The sequence below is a fragment of the Monodon monoceros genome, unplaced genomic scaffold (assembly GCF_005190385.1).
Source record: "Monodon monoceros isolate NGI ecotype Baffin Bay Population unplaced genomic scaffold, NGI_Narwhal_1 Super_Scaffold_11, whole genome shotgun sequence".
Lineage (NCBI taxonomy): Eukaryota > Metazoa > Chordata > Mammalia > Artiodactyla > Monodontidae > Monodon > Monodon monoceros.
In genome coordinates, this window is record NW_021703767.1 from 479,822 (window position 1) to 499,285 (window position 19,464).

At 63.8% G+C, this 19,464-nt stretch overlaps 1 protein-coding gene across 2 annotated transcripts in view; it reads right to left on the bottom strand.

Moving 5' to 3' along the window:
- Nucleotides 1–273: 273 nt before the first annotated feature.
- The window catches only part of COL6A2 (collagen type VI alpha 2 chain), a 36,619-nt gene continuing 17,428 nt past the window's right edge, over nt 274–19,464 (bottom strand). The window contains exons 2-28 of one of the 2 annotated variants that reach the window (XM_029214173.1): nt 16,598–16,737; nt 15,859–16,457; nt 15,568–15,588; nt 14,755–14,820; nt 14,065–14,118; nt 13,939–13,983; nt 13,599–13,625; nt 13,344–13,370; nt 13,201–13,245; nt 12,569–12,622; nt 12,091–12,153; nt 11,762–11,824; nt 11,417–11,506; nt 10,676–10,738; nt 10,043–10,105; nt 9,753–9,815; nt 9,373–9,435; nt 9,072–9,122; nt 8,726–8,761; nt 8,423–8,485; nt 8,260–8,322; nt 8,050–8,085; nt 7,823–7,868; nt 7,342–7,494; nt 6,717–7,169; nt 6,570–6,608; nt 274–1,355 (exon numbers count right to left, since the gene is read on the bottom strand). In XM_029214173.1, the coding sequence (XP_029070006.1) occupies nt 757–1,355; nt 6,570–6,608; nt 6,717–7,169; nt 7,342–7,494; nt 7,823–7,868; nt 8,050–8,085; nt 8,260–8,322; nt 8,423–8,485; nt 8,726–8,761; nt 9,072–9,122; nt 9,373–9,435; nt 9,753–9,815; nt 10,043–10,105; nt 10,676–10,738; nt 11,417–11,506; nt 11,762–11,824; nt 12,091–12,153; nt 12,569–12,622; nt 13,201–13,245; nt 13,344–13,370; nt 13,599–13,625; nt 13,939–13,983; nt 14,065–14,118; nt 14,755–14,820; nt 15,568–15,588; nt 15,859–16,457; nt 16,598–16,736 (3,084 nt within the window). In that variant the 5' untranslated portion in view covers nt 16,737 and the 3' untranslated portion in view covers nt 274–756. Of the gene's footprint in view, nt 1,356–2,548; nt 3,672–6,569; nt 6,609–6,716; nt 7,170–7,341; nt 7,495–7,822; nt 7,869–8,049; nt 8,086–8,259; nt 8,323–8,422; nt 8,486–8,725; nt 8,762–9,071; nt 9,123–9,372; nt 9,436–9,752; nt 9,816–10,042; nt 10,106–10,675; nt 10,739–11,416; nt 11,507–11,761; nt 11,825–12,090; nt 12,154–12,568; nt 12,623–13,200; nt 13,246–13,343; nt 13,371–13,598; nt 13,626–13,938; nt 13,984–14,064; nt 14,119–14,754; nt 14,821–15,567; nt 15,589–15,858; nt 16,458–16,597; nt 16,738–19,464 lie in introns of those variants that run through there. The other variant, XM_029214174.1, reaches the window with a different exon arrangement.

Below are 19,464 nucleotides of genomic sequence, written 5' to 3' on the forward strand. Positions count from 1 at the left end.
CCCTGGCCCTGTTTTGGGGACAGAGTGAGACTTCACTGACCAAATACTTTGTTTTCAGCCCAAAGCCAACTAGACAAAGGTGGATTCCACGGTTGAGGCCATCCAGTCGGTGCCCTTGGGAGTGGGGTGCCTGTAAGGACAGGGGGCCAGGCCCGGCACCCTCTGGGTGCACAGAGCAATCCGGGGGACCCCGGGGTATGATCAGTCCTGGGGCTTATGTGAACGGTCTCAGCATCCCCACTGGCACAGACACTTGGAAGCTGGGGAGCAAGCGGGGTTCAAAGCCTTTATTGGACTGGGGTGTGTGCACACAGGGAGGTGCAGGGCCTGCTGTCACAGCTCAGTCTGATGGGGGAGGTGACGCCCAGAGACCTGGGAGCGGGGCCCGAGGGCTGGCAGAGAGCCTCTGGAGGGCACTCGGGGGAGGACAAGTCTGGGAATGAGGCTGGGCTGAGGGAGGCCAGCCCCAGATGTGCTCCCCGTGAAGACTCTGGGGTCCCGGGAAGGCACAGAGGGCAGGACAAGGGTGGATGGTGAGGAGGGACAGTGCGCTCAGGGTGCCCAGGGCTGCGGGGTCCCCGGTAGGAGCTGGGGTGGGCGGGGGTCCTCCGCTCCTGACTTTACACCCACACGTGGAGAGACTGAGCCCTCAGTGCGCTGGACCTCTCAGGTGAGGTCTGAGTAGCACCACGGACAGGAGGACAGCACCCGCGGGGCAGGGGTCGCGGGGCTGGTGGTGGGGGCGGGCAGGGGGCGCTAGCAGATCCAGCGGATGAACCTGTCGAAGAAGCCAGGCTGGACCAGGCTGTCGTAGTCCTTCTCGTGGAAGACGGCGGCCGGGTCACCCAGGCTGATCTTGGAGAGCACGTCCGCATCCACGTCGCTGCCCACGGCCACCACGGTGGGCACCACGTTCTGCTTGCGCATGGAGTGCACCGCCTCCTCCAGGCTGTCGTTGCCCGTGACGCCGTCCGTGAGGAACACGAAGTCCAGCTCCGCGTGGCGGCGCGCCCCGGCCCGCGCGCTGCGCACCACCTGGTTGATGGCGTGCACGATGCCCGCGCCCACGTGCGAGAAGGAGTTGAGGTAGCGCGCGCTCGCCAGCGCCTCCTGGATGACGGTCAGGTTGGAGGTCAGCGGGAAGGCCACCTGCTGCTCGCGCGGGCCTCCGAACTGCAGCAGCGCCACGCGCGCGTTGAGCGGGTCGTCGTCCCTGCGCGCCAGGGTCAGCCGCCGGGACACCTCCTCCACGAAGTGCCGCGCCTTGTGGAAGTTCTGCTCGCCCAGCCGCTCGGAGCCGTCCAGCAGGAAGACGATGTCCACGGGCCGCTGGGTGCACTGGGCCACGTACAGCTCTGGGGGCGAGACGGGGTGGTGCGCGGGCGACCTGGGTGAGGCCCCGCTGCCCCGCCCCAGCCGCGCCCCCTGGGCCACGCCCGCCCCGGCCACGCCCTGCGCCCGCCTCTCGGCGCATACCGCACCCACAGGAGCCACTCAGACCGCTGGAGCTTCACCCAAGGTCACCGGCGGTCGGGAGCCCTCCACAGCACCCAGGACGTGGGTCCAGGCTCCCACCCTGTCTCCCTGGGACCGACACCGTCTCTCCTGGTTGTGCTCCCACCAGGAAATGTCCCCAAACCTGAGGCTGAGGGGTCCCTCTCCACTCTCCCAGCACCATCCCTGCCCAGCGACCTCCTTCAGGCCTCATGGACAGGCAGGCAGGGATCAGTAAAGCCCCTTCTTTTGGCCCAAGAACTGGGTGCGCCCAAAGGACCACAGGGCATGGGGAGTAGGGGTGGGGGAGAGAGGTGTCATCACACCTGTGATCGTGTACAAAGACCTCACGGAGATCCCCAGATGCAAGGACCCACCTCTTGAGGCTGGGCCATATTTCTCCCAGCCCTGGGAGCATCAGGGAGAGAAGGGGCCTGTGTCCCCTCGACTGGCTCAGGCTTTGGTGGGCAGTGGGCACAGGTGTGGCCAGACCCCTGTGGCAGCCCGGGTGACTCCCTGTTTACCTGAGACCCTTGCCTCTTCCGGGCAGTCACCAGCCCAGGACATGCTGGACAGTGTGAGGGTTAAGGCTGCCACCAGGGCTGAGGCTGGGCCTCTGGGGGACGTGGGCGCCTCTGCACAGCCTGAAAACCCGCTCCACACACGGGACCACAGGCTGGGTCTCCATCCAGGAACGCGCAGCCAAGCCCCTCACCCAAGGCACTGCTGAGATCTCAGCTCTAACGGCCGATGGGGCTCGGCAGCGGCGGGGCTGGTCCTCCCTCTTGGGTCCAGCTCTCAGCCCCATGGACACCCTCCTGACCTGGGCAGGAGAGGACTCCGCTCACAGCCCAGGTGTGCTGACCCAGGGCCGGGAGCACAGGGATCCCATCGGAAGGAGGTCCTGACCTGTGGCACCAACAACGAGGGGCTCAGGATCCCGCTTGGACCCCGCAGGCACCAGGTGCCCCCCTGCATGGGCAATCCCCGAGGTCCATGCAAGCAAGCAGTTCGCCCCAGCAAGTCGCTGACCACAGCACACATTCACACTCGTTTTTCAGCTTTTATAGAATGTATGAGATGCGCTCACAGCACCTGAAGGACACTCTTGGGTGTGTCACCTGCAGTACTGGGCTACCCGCGGAGGAGCGAGTGTTTCTGGCAGAATTTTTTTTTTTAAAGGAGCTTATTTATACGGCAGTGCAGATGAAGAGCAGCTTTGGCTTTAAACCCACAGAGCTGGAGCTGAAACTGCCCAGCGAACTCCCTGTGTGCCCCTGGGCCTCTAAGTCCCTGCGGTCAGAGTCAGAAACGCAGGGACTGCTTGTTTGGGGGCAGTTCTCAATGTATCAACCAGGGAGGCGAGAGAAGCGCACAAGGGGTGACCTGGGCCCAGAGGCCAGAGGTGAATCCGGGAGTTGGGGCCGTTTATGAGGCTCTGGTCTTCCCTCTTCCTTTTTGGCTAAATAATGGCCCCCAAGAGATGCCTACGTCCTAATCCTGGAGCCTGTGACTATGACCTTATATGGCAAAAGGGCTTTGCAGACGGAATTCAATTAATAATTCCCTTGAAATGGGGAGACTCTCCTGGATTATCCAGCCCTAAATGCCACCACAAGTGTCCCTGTAGGAGGGAGGCCGGGGCAGGGCGGGGCGGGGGGGGGAAGGGGAGAGGCCATGTGTCCGCAGAGCAGAGACGGGAGCTGGAGAGGAAGGAAGGGCCTCCCTTAGAGGCCCAGAGGGCGCGCGGCCCTGGGACACCTTGCTTTTGGACTTCCGGCCTCCAGACCAAGAGAACAGCTTCCTGCTGTCTTCAGCCCCGCAGTGTAAGGTAGGCAGCCCCTGGGAGCTCCTGCAGCTGGGGGGCCGCACCCTGTGGGCTCAGCAGAGCGCCAGCACGGTCTCGGGGTCCCCCACGATGTCCCTGTGCACCAGCTTAAAGGTGTCAACGAACAGGTCCATCCAGTCCTGCCGTTCGCCTCCTGTGGCGAACTTGGCCCGCTCCGCGGTGTAGACCAGCACAGCCACCAGCCTGGAGTAGGCGGCTGGGTCCTGTGTGAGCTCCGTGGCGTTTAGCAACTTTTGGATCAGGGGGATGGTCCTGGGGAAGGAGGCGTCCGGGCCCTCTTCCGTGCGGAGGAAGGTGACCGGGGGCTCGCCGCCAGGCCGCGGTCCATCTGCGGGGGATTCCAGAGAAGTTTTTCAGGGACTTGGTCGGCATGATCGGGGCTCCAGCCGCCTCTCTCCTCGGAGATGAGGAGGGACCAAGAGGCCAGCGAGGGGGTCAGACGAGGAGCCGGGGAGGCTGCAGCTCCCCCGTGGTCAGCACGGGGTGCCAAGGCGAAGCAAATGGGGCTTTGGGGAGCCCGGAGGAGACGGGGAGCAGAAGCTCGAGAACTGCAAGACTCTTGGCACAGATGGCTGCTGAGGCTAACCGGGTTCTGGCGGCCCTGCCCTGGGACGACCCCAGCCCCCTTAAAATGCTCAGTACTACCAGGACAACTTCCTGCCTGTTCCAGCCCGGCCTGTGATAGGCAGCTGGGCCCCTTGAGCCCCTCTCAGGGCGGTTTCTCTAGCCGGCTTGTGATTACAAATCCTCCGCCCTTCACCTTCAGACGTAAACCTCCCCGCCCTGCGCCGTTGCCCTGAGGACCAGGGAGCAAACGCTCAGGGCGCCCCACGTTCTCCCCTTCCCGTCCCATCCCGTCCCGGGGGAGGTCAGGGCCTACCCTCCAGGCCCCTCGCTCCAGGCGCAACACGGCCTCCTGTCCGCAGGGTGCCTTGGACACGTCCAGTTAGCTCGCCCGGGTGGCCCGGCCTCACGGCCCCAGCCCTGCCCTGCGCCCTTCCTTTGGGGCACCCAGCCTTCCGGAGCCTCCTGCCTTGGCGTGAGGGGCAGGGCTCAGGTCTCCCTGGCTCTCCCCCTCCCGCAGCAGCTGTCGCGGAAGAAGACCTGCCTTGGCCGCCTTTGCCTGGCGTCCGCCTTTGTTGCTCTTTGACAGCCTCGTGGTTCTGCCCCAGTTGAGCTGCCCCCCTGCCTTGGTCCAAGCCCAGATGTGGCTGAGCCTCTGGGTGGAAGGGGCCATCTGGCCCAGTAGGTCAGGGCTGTGCCAGAGCAGGCAGCGTCCACCCAGTGCCCCATCTGCTCAGCCCTCAGCGAGCGTGCCAGAGTCTACTCGTGTCACGGAGGCCATGTGTAAATGCATATTCCGTAGTTACAGCTACTTTCTTCCCTTCTGGTCACAATGTCTAATTTACTTGGAAATTTCAGATCGCTTTAAAGGAGATGAGATTGTGGGTTTAGCAGAGGGGGGCTTAGGAGAACGGGGGGGGTCCCTAAGGGGGCTGTTCCCTTTCACTGTCAGGTCCTGGAGGCTCAGGGGAAGTGAGGTCACCAGCATTACTCCAGCATCAAAACCAAAGACATCACAAGAAAGGGCACGACAGCCCAAGATCTCTCACAAACACAGATGCAAGAATCCTCAATAAAATATTAGCAATCAACTCTAACAATATATATGTATTATACATCATGACCAAGTGGGATCCATCCCAGGTCTTGGAAGGCTGGATCAGCGCTCAAAGCTCAATGAACATAATCCATCACATCAGCAAAGCTAAAGAGGAAAAACCAACTGATCCTATCAACAGGTGCAGAAAAAGCATCTGACAAAATCCCACACTCGTTCACGATAGGCTCTCAGTACCTAGGAGTGGGGGGCCACCCTCAGCTTGATAAGGAACATCTACAGAGACCCTCAGCGGACTCCCCCATGGCGAGAAATTCACAGCTTCCCCAGCAAAATCACCACTGGGCCCTGGCACCAGGGGCTGGGTCAGGTTTCTGCCCTCAAGGGGGCCAAGCTGACCACGGCACCTGCACCCTGGGAGGAGTCAGGCACCCTGAGGGCAGGGGCACAGACCAGGGGTTAGTTGGGTCTCTGTGTGGACCCAAACCCCTTTAGCCCCCGGGGGAGACTGGGGTTGGCGCTATTGGGCCAGCCTCTGGGGTTTGGAGTGGCTCTGGGTGCCACACACAACCGTCTTCAGCTGACTCTGGGGACCCCAAGCCCAGGCCGTCTCTGGGATGATCCCACAGCTTGCCAACGGCCATGGCATAATCATTGGTACAATCTCGGCGAGCACTTCCTTGGAAGTTCTCTGTCAGAATAAGTGTGCGGACCCCCGTCCCCAACTCAACACGGTCCCTTACCTCAGGCGGCCTTGGTGCCTTTGAACCTGCCCGGGGCCCCCTGACGCCTGGGAGGAGCCTGCCGGAACACCGACCTTGTGGCAGACATGGATGTGGACGCAGGCCCCAAGGTTCCCATCGCTGTTGGACCTGCCAACAGTCCAGCCCGACTCACCCTGACCCCCCGCCTGCTGCGGAGGACCCGCCACCCAGAGCCGGCCCCGGGGGCCCCTCCGAGGCAGCAGCAGGAGGCCCAGAGGAGCTGGTCGATGCATCCTGCCCCTTCCCCGCCCCGAGGGACCCCTTGGGGGCAGCCTCCGTGGGTCCGCAGCCCCCAGCCTCCCACTCTAGTGCAACCGCATAGGGCTCGAGGCACAGCCCCCTAAACATATCTGCTCTGGAGAGAAGAGCAAACCCCAGCCACCAGGCAGCAGCTCAGGGTGTCAGGGCAGAGGCCCGCTCTGCAGCTGCCCCGGTGGCTGTGGATGTGTTAGCCTCCCTGAGGGTTTAAGACCAGCCATTTCACTTACTGGATCCAGGGCTTCCGCCTGCAGGAGCCGGGCGGCCCTGGGGTGTCTGTGCCTCTGGGCACCTCAGCCCAAGAGGCCGTGAATCTGTGTTCGAGACCAGCGGCCCGAGAGCTTAGCGCACCCCCTCCCCACATGCGCCAGGTGGGTGGGGTGGCTGAGCGACTCCAGACGTCAACTGCACCCTGAGCCCCCTCCTCAGAAGTGCCAGGGTCCCGGAGGCCAGGCCACCGCGAGTCTGGAGTCCGAGGCTTCTCGCTGGGGCGGCTGCAGCGGCAATTCCTAGGGTCCCTGCACAACCCTCCCCCTGGCCCTGGCTGCCGGCTTTCCTGGGGGGCCAGCGGCGCCCGCGTTACCTGTTTGGCAGGGAAGTTCCGGGCACACGATCTGGGGGTCTAGGAGAGAGAAAAAGAGGCGGGGGTCCCGGTGGCTCCCTCGGAGGCCTGCGGAGACCTGGCCCCTCCCCGGCCACACGCCCCTCCCCTCCTCTCCTCCGGACTCACCCGGGCACAGCACGTCCTCCATGTCATCGATGAACTTCTCGGCCACCAGGTCGGAGAAAAGCGTCATGTTGCGCACCTGCTGCGGCTTGTCACAGGCGATGGAGTATAGGTTCTCGCTCTCGTGCTTCTCGTGGAACATGTCCCCGATGCCGATGGCCGTCACCGTCACGTCGTGGTTGCACAGTGCCCGCAGGTTGAGGTCGTCGTCGCGGGGGTCGTGGCGGCCGTCCGTGATGACCACCGCGAACACGCGGGTCTTCTGGCGCCGGCTCTCCTTGATGAGCTGGTTGTAGGCGAACTTGAGGGCTGAGGGCGTCCAGGTGCCGCCCGCGATCCACTCAAGGTTCTTGACGGCCTCCTTGAAGCTGGACAGTGAGTCGATGCGCTCGTCGTCCAGCTGGATGGCCTCGAAGGTGCCGTCGTGGCTGTACTGCACGACGCCCACGCGGGTCCCTGTGGGCGGGCGCGGGCGTGACGGCGGCCCTCGGCAGAGCTAGGACCCCTCTGAGACCCCTCCCGTGGATTTCTACCCGGACCTCAGGCGTCCTGCGGCCCCTCTGCTCGAGAATGCGGCCTGGTGCCCCCTGCCCTGCCAGACCACCCCCCCAATTGCGGTGCCGCTGACCTGTCTCCGACTTGGGGTCCTTGGCGATGGCCCCCAGCCTGTTGACCACGTTGATGACGAAGTTCTTCTCCAGGGTGAAGTTGGTGTAGCCAATGCTCTCGGAGCTGTCGATGACGAACACCACGTCCAGAGCGCCACAGCGCTTCTCACAGTCTGCGGGGGGGCGGGGCGAGCGTGTGGGGCGTGGCTAGAGGAGGGCGGGGCGAGCAGGCGGGGAGGGGTGAGCGTTCGGGACGGGGTGAGTGGGGGGCGTGGCGAGCGGAGGGCGTGGCGAGCAGGCGGGGAGGGGCGGGCGGGTGACAACGCTGACCCCCGGCCCAGGGAGACAGCCTGAGACCCCAGGGGCGTGCAGCCAGGTGCACCGTGGGAAACACTGAACGTGAGCGAGAGGGGAGGACTCGGACGGATGACCCTGACCCCGGGACAAGAGCCCCCAAGGACACAAGTGTCCCAGTCCAGCCGCGTGGGGGCCGCAACTCACCACAGCACCCGCACGTCTCCCTCACGTAGGTCATGACGTCGCACTCCTGTGACACAGCGGGGTCAGCCCCCAGCCCAGAGCGCAAACCCTGGGGAGGGGCTGGAAGCGCTTCTGCAGGAAGCCTGTGGTCCCTGCCCACCCCCTGCTCTGACCTCACCCCCGCTGACCTGCCCTTCAGATTTTTAGGAGGGAGAAGGACCCTGAGTCCCACCCCGACTGAAACCTACCGTGAGGCCGGGGTCTCCTGGGGGGCCAGGATCTCCCTGGAAGGGGGAAGGATATCAGTGAGAGGTGACACCTGTCATGGCCGAGGCTGGGAGGGCTGGACTTGTTCTCACGTGGCCACTCCAGGACCCCTGCATGGTTCTGGGTGCCCGTTGGCCTGGATGGCCCAGGGACTGTGGCCCGAGGGCCAAAGGGATGGGCGACTGACCTACCTCGGGTCCTGGCGCTCCTCTCTGCCCCCGCGGGCCTGGCTCACCAGGGGGACCAGGATCTGCCTGAGAAGGAAAAGGGCAGGTGGGCTCTGGCAGTACCTTGGGTGGTCCCCCCACGCGGCCCTGCCCCGGGCAACCGTCGACAGGGCGCAGAGGTACTCACAGGCTCGCCCTTCTGGCCTTTCCTCCCGGGTTCTCCTTTGGACCCAAAGTCACCTCTGCCCCCCTGTGACACAGGACACCCGTGTTAACAACACAGAGAGCTCGGCAGCTGGCACTGCTCCCCTGCCGTCCCCCAGCCCTCCAGGGATCTGCCCAAGAGGGACACGCCTTTTCAGGAGGAACCTGTACTCAGCAGTGCGGGGCCGCCAGATGCAGCCCCACACGCGGCATTTCAGGGCGCGGCCGCTCCCACCAGCAGAGCCCAGCACAGAGGCCCGCTGCACAGACCCCCCGCGGTACGCACCTCGGGGCCGCGGGGGCCAGGCTCGCCTTTCTCTCCCTGGGAAGCAAACACAGGGGTCACTCAGCACTGGGCTGAGGGGTGATGGCCGTGCAGCCCCCTCCCTTCCCTGACGGGTGGGCTTGGGCATCGAAATCTGTACAGAGCCACAGAGGCTATGGGAGAACGTTTGATTCCCAGGGGACCTGGCTCTGCTCTTGATGGTCACCCCCTGCCCCCAACCCCAGCCTCACCCTGGGCCCGGCGGGGGGCCCTGGCAGGAAGTAGCAGGAACCTTCCAGTCAATGGAAGGCCCTCCCGACAGTGCCCACCCCCTTCCCCAGTCCCTGCCCCCACCCCCAGGACTTACAGGTGCTCCTCGGGGTCCCGGGTAGCTGAAGCCAGGCCTGCCGGGGTCTCCCTAGAGGACACGGGAGGCCAGTCAGGCCAGGGCCAGTGGAAAAGGCGGAGGCTGAGCCAGTCGGCCTGGACTGGGGGTGGGTGGGCAGGGCCCGCCTGGGGGGACACGCCACCCCTGAGGGTGAGGACACGGGCTGGGATGGGAGGTTGCTGCCCAGGCCCCTGATGTCCTCCCTCACCAAGGCATGCTCCCGGCAGCCTTACTCAGGAGCCCTGGCCCAACCTGCCTGCCGGGTGGGGAGGGCGCATACCTTGGGGCCAGGCTGTCCCGAGTCTCCGCGGGGGCCAGCATCCCCAGGGTCTCCCCGAGATCCCTGAGGGCAGAAAGGAAGCAGGGAGTCGGCACAGACGGGGCTGACCTCATCCAGCTCTGACCCCCAGGCAGCATCGCTGCCCTGAAGGGCTGGCCGTCCTGAGGGTCTCTCCTCTCCACGTGCCACGTCCCGGCTCCCCCTGGCACACTCCCCGCCTGGTAAAGCCTGACCCCTCAGGGCAGGATGGCGGAGTGAGGTGCGTGGGGGCCCTTGGCTCCCTGTCCCGCTGCCCAGGTTTACTGTGCGGACAGTATCCTGCCTGCCCGAGGACAGGAGGACGCAAAGCCATGGGCCCTCCCAGGCATCCTGCTACTGACCTGCTTCCCGGGCTCTCCAACAGTCCCTTGGGGACCTCTGGGTCCAGGTAAACCTCGGTCTCCCTGGACAGAAAAGAGACGAGGGCGCTTCAGAGACGCTGTTGTCACTCACTGTGGACTTCGGCAAGGGCAGGGGGCCCTGCTGCCCTCCAAAAGGTTCTTAGCCCTGACCCCAGTGGCCCCAGGCAGGGTCTGCAGGGTGGAGGGCAGGAGAGGGGCAGGGGGCCCTGGCGGTGCCACCCCAGGAGGGTATGTGGCCTTTGTGGCTGCCCACCCGCTGCCCCACTTGCCTTGGCTCCTTTGTTGCCAACCTCTCCAGCCAGGCCCCGGGGCCCCTCAGGGCCAGGGTCCCCCTGTGGGAAGAGAGGCCAGGTTAGTCTGGGGGAGGTGAGGAGAAGGGCATCATGAGCTCCCCGGGGATGAGGCCCCAGATGGTGGAGGGTGGCGCTGGAACAGCAGGCCTGCCCGCTCGGCCTCATGCAGCAGGGCAGGGGTCACCAGTCCCAGAGGAGGGAGCCCCTCCTTTGAGACCTTCCCCCACATCTCACAGGCAAATGGCTGCCCTTGGATTTCACCACAAAGACAAAGACCTCCTGCGCCAGCTACAGGAGCACATGTGTGCGGGGGTGGGGGGGATGCTGGGGGGTGGAGCAGTGCACAGCCTGCACAGCTGTGCATGGCGTGCGTGGAACCGTCCTTGCCCAGGCCTCTGATCAGGGAGTAACTACTGCTCTCCCAGACCCTGCAGGGAGTGCACCCTGACGGCCAGGCCCTGGGGGTTGCCTTTGTTCTCCTAGGTGGACCGTGGAGGGGGTGTTGGTCATCCCTCATCACAGGGGCTCCACTGGCACCACGGTGAGACTCCGGTGTAGACACAGGCACGGCAGACAGCGCCCGAGACCCCCCCCCGTGCGGACACTCACCTTCTCGCCCTTGGGGCCATCGCTGCCTGGGCTGCCCTTGGTTCCAGGGTCTCCCCTGCGCCCCTGCAGAGAACAGGCACGTGGGAGTGTGGGGTTCCAGGGTGGGAGCCCCACTGGAACCCCACACTCTGTTCTCCCCACAAGGACTCTGGCTGTGGGGTCTGGGGGCCCCTCCAGAGGGCCTCAGCCTAGACCCTGTCCTCTGCTGGGTCGGTTTGGTCCCAGACGAGGATTTAGGAAATGACGGGGGCTGGTGAGCTTGTAAGTCCGGGAGTTCAGGTGACGTGACTGGGACCGAGCTTGGACCAGCTCTTCGCGAAGTCCCTCTGTTCCCTCCGGATTGGGATGCGTCCCCTCTGGGGGTCAGCCCTGGGACTGGGCTCCACCCACCCCGTGGCGAGACCCTCGGGGACGGCTGGGTGGGGTCGCCGTGTGGACCTGCAGAGTGTGTGCTTGGGTCTAGGTTGAGCCCTCGGGGGGTCCTGCCAGCGGGGCAGGTGGGGCCCCGGGGCCACTTAATGGGCACTGAGCGTCCGGCTGGGGCGTGCGTGCCTGGGCCCCGCAAGCCACTCCTCAGCGGCCCTCCGTGGCGGCTGCCGTGCGGGGGCCAGGAGGCTCAGCTGGAGAGGCTGGAGGACGCTGGGCTCACAGAGGCCCAGAGCAGTGCGCGCCGAGGCAGCCCTGTGGGAGGGTGCGGCAGGCCGGCCGGGGTGCCCAGCGCCTGTGCGCGGGTGAACTCACGGGCTCGCCTTTGGGGCCTCGGGGCCCAGGCCCACCCTTGGCTCCTTTCAGACCGGGACTTCCTGGGGCTCCGGTGTTGCCTTGGTAGCCCTGCGGGGAAGAGACAGCTCAGCTACGGCCGTGACCTGCCCAGGCAGGCGGACAGCTGTGGGCAGGGCCCAGCCCGTGCGGACGCATGCCCGCCGTCCCCGGTGGGGCCGTGTTTCCCTCGCGGTGCGGTGCGCCGTCACCTGGCAGCAGGGACAGACAAGCTGGGGGTGCTCAGGGCCCAGGGCTGGCCTGCCTGCCCACCCCCCGCCATGGGGCACCACGGGAGTGCGGCCGGAGCCCGCCGGGAACACTTGCCTTGCTTCCTTTTGCCCCGTTTTCCCCCGGGGGCCCTCTGCGTCCCGGGCGGCCAGGGTCTCCCTGGAAAGGTTTGGAGAAATCAGCCTCATGCTCTTCAGATGCCAGCAGTGGGGCAGGACCCTGGCGGGGCTGGGGGCACGCGCTTCCCCTCCCGTGTCTGTGGAGCAGGTCCCCATGTGGGCACCCATGGCCCCCTCCCTGGTTTGCAGGGCCAGGGCCTCTCTGCTGGGCGTCTCGGCCCAGTGCTACAGGCAGGGAGAAGGCCCCTGGGAGGCTGGCGACCCCCTCTGCTCTGGCCGGCCCGCCACCTTGGCCAGGCTGCCTACCTTGGAGCCTTGATCTCCTGGCTCCCCAGGGCTGCCGGCTTCCCCCACGTAACCATCCGGGCCCTGCAAGAAGGGAGAGGGTTGTGCTGGGGCTCTGGCTGGGAGCTGCGCTTGCATTTTCCCTGTGGGGTCAGGGCCAGTTGACCAGGGGGAGGGTGACCAGCACCCCATCGTTGGACTGGCTGCCGGGACCCCCGGCCTGGGTGGGCAGACTGGACAAGCCGCTGGCCCGGGAGCCCTTCGGGACTCTGGAAGCAGCCACCCTCCACCTGAACCGGGAGCCCCTGAGGCCATTCGTCATGTCGTGACCCCAACCCCGGCTGAACCCTGGCGGGGTTCCGGAACAGGCGGGGCAGGGGCTGGAGGGAGGAGCCCAGCTACTGGCTTCCCGCTGCAGCTTGCAGGGCTGGTGGCTGCCCTCCCCACCCCCGCCTGGAGCCCAGCATCTCCCAGGGCAAAGCCTCAACGCTGTGCTCACCCGATCCCCGGCGTCTCCCTTGCAGCCAGGAGGGCCGATGCGCCCCAGCTTGCCCTGAAGGAGAAGAGGGGAGCAGAAGGTGCGCCAGGGCCAGGATTCGGAGGACATAAGCCCCGACGACAGAGGTCAGTGGTGCCAGGTCTATGTGCACCGGGCACCCCACTGTGGATGTGTGCGTCAGGGGCTGTCAGGGCGGCGGTCCAGAGTCTCCGGGGTTGCAGCCGGGAGCATGAGTGCCTGTGGTGTCCCCTCCAGCAGTGTGCATGTGTGCGTGCATGCATGGTGCGTGCTCACCTGTGACATTTGTGTGTGTGCTGTTTGTGTGCACCTGTGCACGTGTGTGAACCACCAGTCAGGCCAGACGTGGGGTCTGCAGGCCAGGCAGGGAGATTCCTGCAAGGCCGGCCCTGCTTTTCAGGGGCAAATGTCCACTTCTGCTCTTGCAAGGTTCCCGTGTGTCCTGTGTCCACTGGGTAGATGCAACCACGGGCCACCCAAGCCACAGGTTGTGTGCAATGGCCAGAGATGCCCAGAGGCCTGGCCCCTGGAAAGACCTGAGAGTCTCGAGGGCGTGGTTGTCATTTCGCGGGCACCCTTGCTCCGCCCAGGGACGGAGCCCCAGCGTACTCTACCTTCTGTCCATCCGTCCCGTTCTTGCCCGCCAGGCCGGGGGCACCCTGCAGGAGAGGGAGGAGGGACCCTGTTAGCCCCGATGCTCCTTCCTTCTGAGCAGTGGGGAGGTAGGCGCCCTGCCCCCGCCCGCCTGTCCGCTCACCTTCCGCCCTTCGGCTCCAAACTCGCCCTGCACAGGAGGAAACGAGGCCAGTTAGCGCTGCTGACACATCACAGATGCCACTGCATTAGGCCCAAGTCTACCCTTGGACAAAACACGAGGCCAGAGCGGCCCCAGAAGGCTACTACCAGCAAGACACCGGGTCCCATGCCCCAGCACGGACCCCCGGCTCGCTGCCGGACACTGCTGCCAGGGTTGGGGCCATGTGAGGTCTGGCCGCCCAGAGTCCACTCTCACCTTCTCTCCTTTGAAACCAGGAACACCCTGAGGTCGGAAGGAAAGAAAAGCAGCGTTACCAGTGTGCGTGTGCTGGGACCCAGCAGGCCTGGGGGAGGAAGGGGGGACGGGGAGGTGGGGGGATGGGGGGTGGGGTGGTGGTCGTCAGGCTCGGGTGCAGAGGCGCCACCAGGGACGTCGCTGGAAATGCAGAAGCGCCTCCCTTCCTTGGGGCAGGGGTGGGAGCGGTGGGCCATGCCAGACACATCCTGACCCCAGCGGCCGGCCCCGCCTGGAGCCAGGGAGCCCTTGGCTTGTCCCCATGTGTCCCGCCCCCCGGGCAGGGTCCGCAGCAACTTGCCTTGGGTCCTGGGAATCCAATGGGGCCTTCGATGCCTGGATCTCCCTGTGGAAGAGCAAAGGGCCGTGGATGTAACCTCAGCCGTGGGAGCGGGGGCTGCTGGGACAGGGTGTGGAGGGTACTCACCTGTCGCCCCTTCTGTCCAGGCTCTCCGGGCTCACCCATGTTGCCCTTGGCGCCCTGAAAGCAGATGAAAGAAAAAGGAATAAATCAAGGTGGGGAGGTAGCAGATGCATCTGGCCAGCGGCCTGGCAGACGAGCAGACACCCCTCTCCCGAATTTAGAAAGAAGCCACTTGGTAATAACTTTCCCTGTAACGGTGTTTCAAACGCTCTGTCTCATGTCCTCAGAGGTGTCTTTCCCTCTCCTGCCTTTACACTGTTTGACATGAATCACTGGTGTTTCTGATTCCCTGGCAGTAATTGTGGAAGGATTTCATTTGCTACACCTCTGTTGTTACGAAAATGCAGGGCCAACCTAACCCCTTAAAACCTACTTATGTAACAAGTGACAGGACTGAACGCCCTGTATGAATTAGCACCATATTACCAAGAGTGACGGAGTGCATGTTTCCTTATGTACTTGAGCATGTTTGTTTACTTTACAGGAGTCTTTTATGGGCAAATCTTAATTAAAAAGTATTCCTACTTTTCTGAAAATGCCATATAAAAGACAGCTGATAAAAGCTGAATTTTAGTTCTGCCAGGGTGAGAAGTGGTGAGTCCATCCGAGGTGCAGTGGCCCTAAATCTGGAGTTTAAGACACGTTGGGGGCTTTCCTGGGAAACAGACCCCTCGGGTCGTCTGGGCATCTTACCTTCTGTCCGCGGTAGCCCTTGGGGCCGGGGGGCCCGGGGATCTCCAGACAGCTCACCTTGTAGCACTGAAACAGGAAGCAAGGGGCAGTGCGTGAGGCTAGCACCACAAGTCCCAGGAGGGAGGGAGGGGGCGCAGCCTGTGGCCCACTGGACACTGGGCCACTCTGAGCTGGGGCTGCATGATGGGACAGACTTGGGAGGTACCCAGGAGGCCCCTGTGCCCACCAGGGGCGGGTTCAGGGGCCCACACCAGTGCTCTAGTCAAGTTTTGGAAATCAAGGCTGCATTAAGCAATGACCAACAGTAGAAAGTATTAAATCGCTGCTGGCCAGTCCCCCCTGTGCTTGCATATTAAATCGCTGTGGTATTGAGCAGCTGCTCCAGGAACGGGTGCACTTGTAGTATCCTGGGCTGTGAGCTGGTGCTGGGGAAGCTCAGGCTTCAGGTCCTGTGCTGCAGGTCCCGTGCTGGGCACCCAGCTGGCCACCTGCCTTCTCCTCCTGGCCTCCCTCGGGTGGATGGAGCCCGTCAGCCCAGAGGGCAACCCTCAACCTCGACCCTCATCTTTTGGCTGTGTAGACCCTAACGCTGACCTCCTGCGTTTAAACAGCCTGGTTTTGGCCAGGATCCCTTTGTCCAGACTCGAGTCTCAGGCCCCACGTGGAGCTGAGGGGTCTTGCTCCCTGGCCGGGCCCCCCTCATTGTCCTAGACCTCGGGAGCCCCAGGGAGTGGGGCGCGGGTGATCGTCTCTGCTGGGTCAGAGGCCCCAAGCAGCTCCCGGCTGGGCCGGCAGGGATGGAAACGCTCTCACCTCTCCGTAGGCTTCATGTTTCTGCGGAAAAGACCCAGAGAGAAACCCTGGTTAGTGGGGAGCTGGAGTCCGGGCAGCTCCGAGTCTGGGCAGGGACGCAGAACACCGGAGTAGACAGGACCCTGCCCGGGGCCCACCCTCTTCAGCCACCTCACTCAGAGGGGGTAAACTGAGGCCCGGAGCGCTGGACTGCCCCCTGCCACGCGGGTGAGCGGATCCCAAGGCTCTGGGCCCCACGCTACGTCCCTGCTGCTGGCGGGTGGGCGTGGCCTCCCCGGCCCAGCGACTCACCATGACCTTGATGATGCGGTTGATGGTGTCCTCGTCGATCTCGGTGGAGTCGGGCCGCATGGTGGCGTAGTTGTTCCGGTAGAGCTCGTGCGGCGTGTTGGCGATGTCCCGCAGGCCCTGCTCGTTCAGCTTCAGGTTGGGCGGCACCGCGAAGAGCCGGATGCCCTCCTCGCGCGCCCGCTCCGCCTGCAGCTTGATGCCCCCGCACGGGCTGCCCGTGACGTGGCCGTCGGTGATGATCACCGCGAAGTTGACCACCCCCTTGCCCACGTGCCGCCGGACCTCCTGGGTCATGTTGGCCAGCATGCAGTCGGTGAAGGTGCCGCGGCGGAAGGAGCTGATGCCCTGCAGGCTCTTGGTGAAGGAGGCCCGGTCGCTGCCGGGCGGGCTGAACACCTCCACTAGGTCGGAGAAGTGCAGGCCGCCGTAGCGCCAGCTCAGGGCCACCTGGTCCAGGTAGAGCTCGTCCTGCAGCTGGCTGATGAACTGCAGCACGAACTGCTGCATGTGGTAGAGCAGGCTGTCGGTGGGGGACTGCATGGTGATGCTCTCCGACGTGTCCAGCACGAAGTACACGTGGATCGGGCAGTCGGCCTTCTCTGGGGACGCACACGAGTCACCGCGGCGCCGGGGGCCCTTGCGCGGGCTGGGGCCGGGCTCAGCCCGCCCCGCCTCCCCGCAGCCCGCCCCGCCCCCGCCCAGGCCTCGCCCGGCCTCGCCGCACCCACCCCGGTGGTACCTGGGCAGCTGTTCCTCTCGGAGGTGCTGGGGCTGATGACCTCCTGCTGCTGAGCGTGGACGGCCCCCAGGAAGCCCCAGAGCAGGAGGGCGGAGCAGGGGCCTGGGAGCATCTTGGCAGCGCCCGTGCGCCCCGACATTCTGCAGCAAGGGAGAGCGGCGCTGCAGACGGTGCCCCGCGCACCCAGCACGGTCCGAGCCCTACTCCCCAGACGGTGGGGGCGGCACACACGCGGCCGGCCAGCAGCTGGGCTCAGGGGGCCCCTATCCCCCTGCCCTGGATGGGCCACAAGCATTGACTGGGAGCAGAGACGGCAAGCTTTGGGCTCTGCTCCGGGTGGGACGCTCGCCACTCCTCCCTGCCCTGCAGACCCTGGGTGCGCTGGGCAGACAGGTGCGTCCTGGGAACTGAAAAGCCAGTGATTGGCATCAGTGAGGACAGAGGGGGTCCTGCGGTGGGCAGGGCAGAGGTCGCTGGGGGCGACTGGGAGGAGGGGCACCCGGGGAGGGGAGAGAGGCCCAGGCTGGGCCGGGGTGCGCCTTGGTGCTGGACGCCATGCTGACTGGGGGGAGGGGACGGCCTGGGACGTGGAACGTGGGCGCTGACGAGGACAGGCCTGGAGGGCTGGCAGGCAGTGGCCTCCAGGTCCTGCTTTGCTGAGGGACGTGGGACGGCTGCACAGGGTGCAGGGGACCCTTCTGCAGAGAGGTCACCGCGCCCTGGCATGTCTCTGCGGGGCCTGAGGTGGTCCTGATGCTGTGGCCTCTGCAGCCGAGCACACCCTCTGCCGGACAAATGCAGCGAGAGGACCTCGAGGTGCGGCGGGGTGGGCTGGCTGGGCTGTGGGGACACGGTGTGAGGGGAAGGGGAACCCTTCGTGGGAAGGCGAGGAAGGGGCTTGTCACCCTGCTGTTCCAGTGGGGACCCTGCAAACTGGTTCACTTGGCACCCCTGGAACGGAGGGTGAACCTGGTGAAGATGCAGCCCTGCTGGGGACTTGGGCTCTGCTGGCAGCCTGGGCCCCCGCATGGCTGGGTGCGAAAGGAGGCACCTGGAGAGCTCTGGAGGGAAGCAGAGGCATCAGGGGCGCTTTGGTGCTGTTTTCGTGGTGATGCCCCTCAACACTGTGGAAACCTCTCATTTTTGAGAGGAGGTGAATTTGCACTTGGGTTTAAGGTGAGAGGGGTTATTCCTGGCGTAGTTAGGGGTGCACAGGACGTGGTCCTGCCTCCCTCCGCATGGGGTCATGGTTAGCTCAAGAGGCTGTGAGGCTACAGGTAACGGTCATGACCCCGCAGGGTGGCGACAGTTGCTGAGATTAAAGCAAGCCCCGTGGGAGTATCAGGAAATCCAGGAGGGCTTCCTGCAGGAGGTGATGGATGTGCCCAGACTGAGGGAATGGCCAGAGGAAGGAAGCTCCTGGCCGAGAGGAGTCTGGTTTAGGGAGGTCTGGGGGCAACGCTCAATTGAGGTGAGGACTAAGAAGGTGGGGTGAGGGGCAGGCCAGGGGCTCAGAAGCACCCAGAGGCCAAGAGGGAGTTGGACTGCACCAGCCAGAGCCAAGGGTCCAGAGCCATCAGCCACCGGCGACGGCCACCGTGGGACCTTAGTCAGGGGGCCAGTCAGGGCTGACCACTGAGATGCGGGCCCGGCTTTGTCCTCCACTACCCCTCACCCCGCTGCCCCACAGAGAGGGCACCGTAAGGCCCACCATGTCCTGTCTGCTACAGATGAGAGGGGACAGAACGGAGGGGAGGCTTGCCCAGCTTGGCACTGTTCTCCATGTGCACACCTCACACGCCACACACACACATCACACACACACACAGACAGACATCACACACACATCACACACACAGCACACCACACACATGTCACACGCCACACACAGCACACACAGGCATCACACTCACCACACACACACACAGACGTCACACACACAGCACACCACACACACGTCACACGCCACACACACACATCACACACACACATCATACATCACACACAAAAACACACATAATAAATTAAAAGAAGCCCACATAATAAAGTGTACTGGTGGAAAATCTTACTCTCAAATGTAATGAAAAATTCTAAAAATATCTACCCAGGGGAAAAACACAATAGCAACAACAAAACACAGAAAACACCCAAAGGGAAAAATCACTTTGGCCTGTGGTAGGCAGCCTCCAAGGTGGCCCCCAATTACTCTTGCCCATACAGAGTCCTCTCACCCTCTGAATGGTCTCTGGCCAGTATGACCAACAGAATAACGTGGAAGTGATGCTGTGTGACTTCCACGACTGGGTCGTAAGAGGCAGGTGCCTTCTGCCTGGGCCCCTCTCCACTTGCTCACTCTGGGGGAAGCCGGCTGCTGTAGCGTGAAGATGCTCAAGCAGCCTTTGCAGAAGCTCATGGGGGAGGTGATGAAGCCTACAGCCGACAGCGGTGAGTGAGCCATCGTGGGGGCAGACCCTCCACCCCAGCCAAGACTTAGATGACCGAGGCTGTGGCCAATATCCTGACTGCACCTCATGAGGGACCCTGAGCAAGAACCACCCAGCGAAGCCTCTCCTGAATTCCTGGCCTGAATAAATTACAAGATAGTAAATGTTTATTGTTTTAAATCACTAAGTTTTGGGTACTTTATTACACAGCAATAGACCACTAATAGAGGCATAAAACTTTTTCTCCACAACGTTGTAGACAGAAGATGAGACAATAATTCAGAATTTTGACAGGAAAATAAAATGACCCAAGGATGTCTCCCCAGCCAACTTATCTTTCACGTATAAGGATAAACATCTCAGAACACTAAAAACAGAGCTACCATATGGTCCAGCAATCCCACTCCTGGGCATATATCCAGA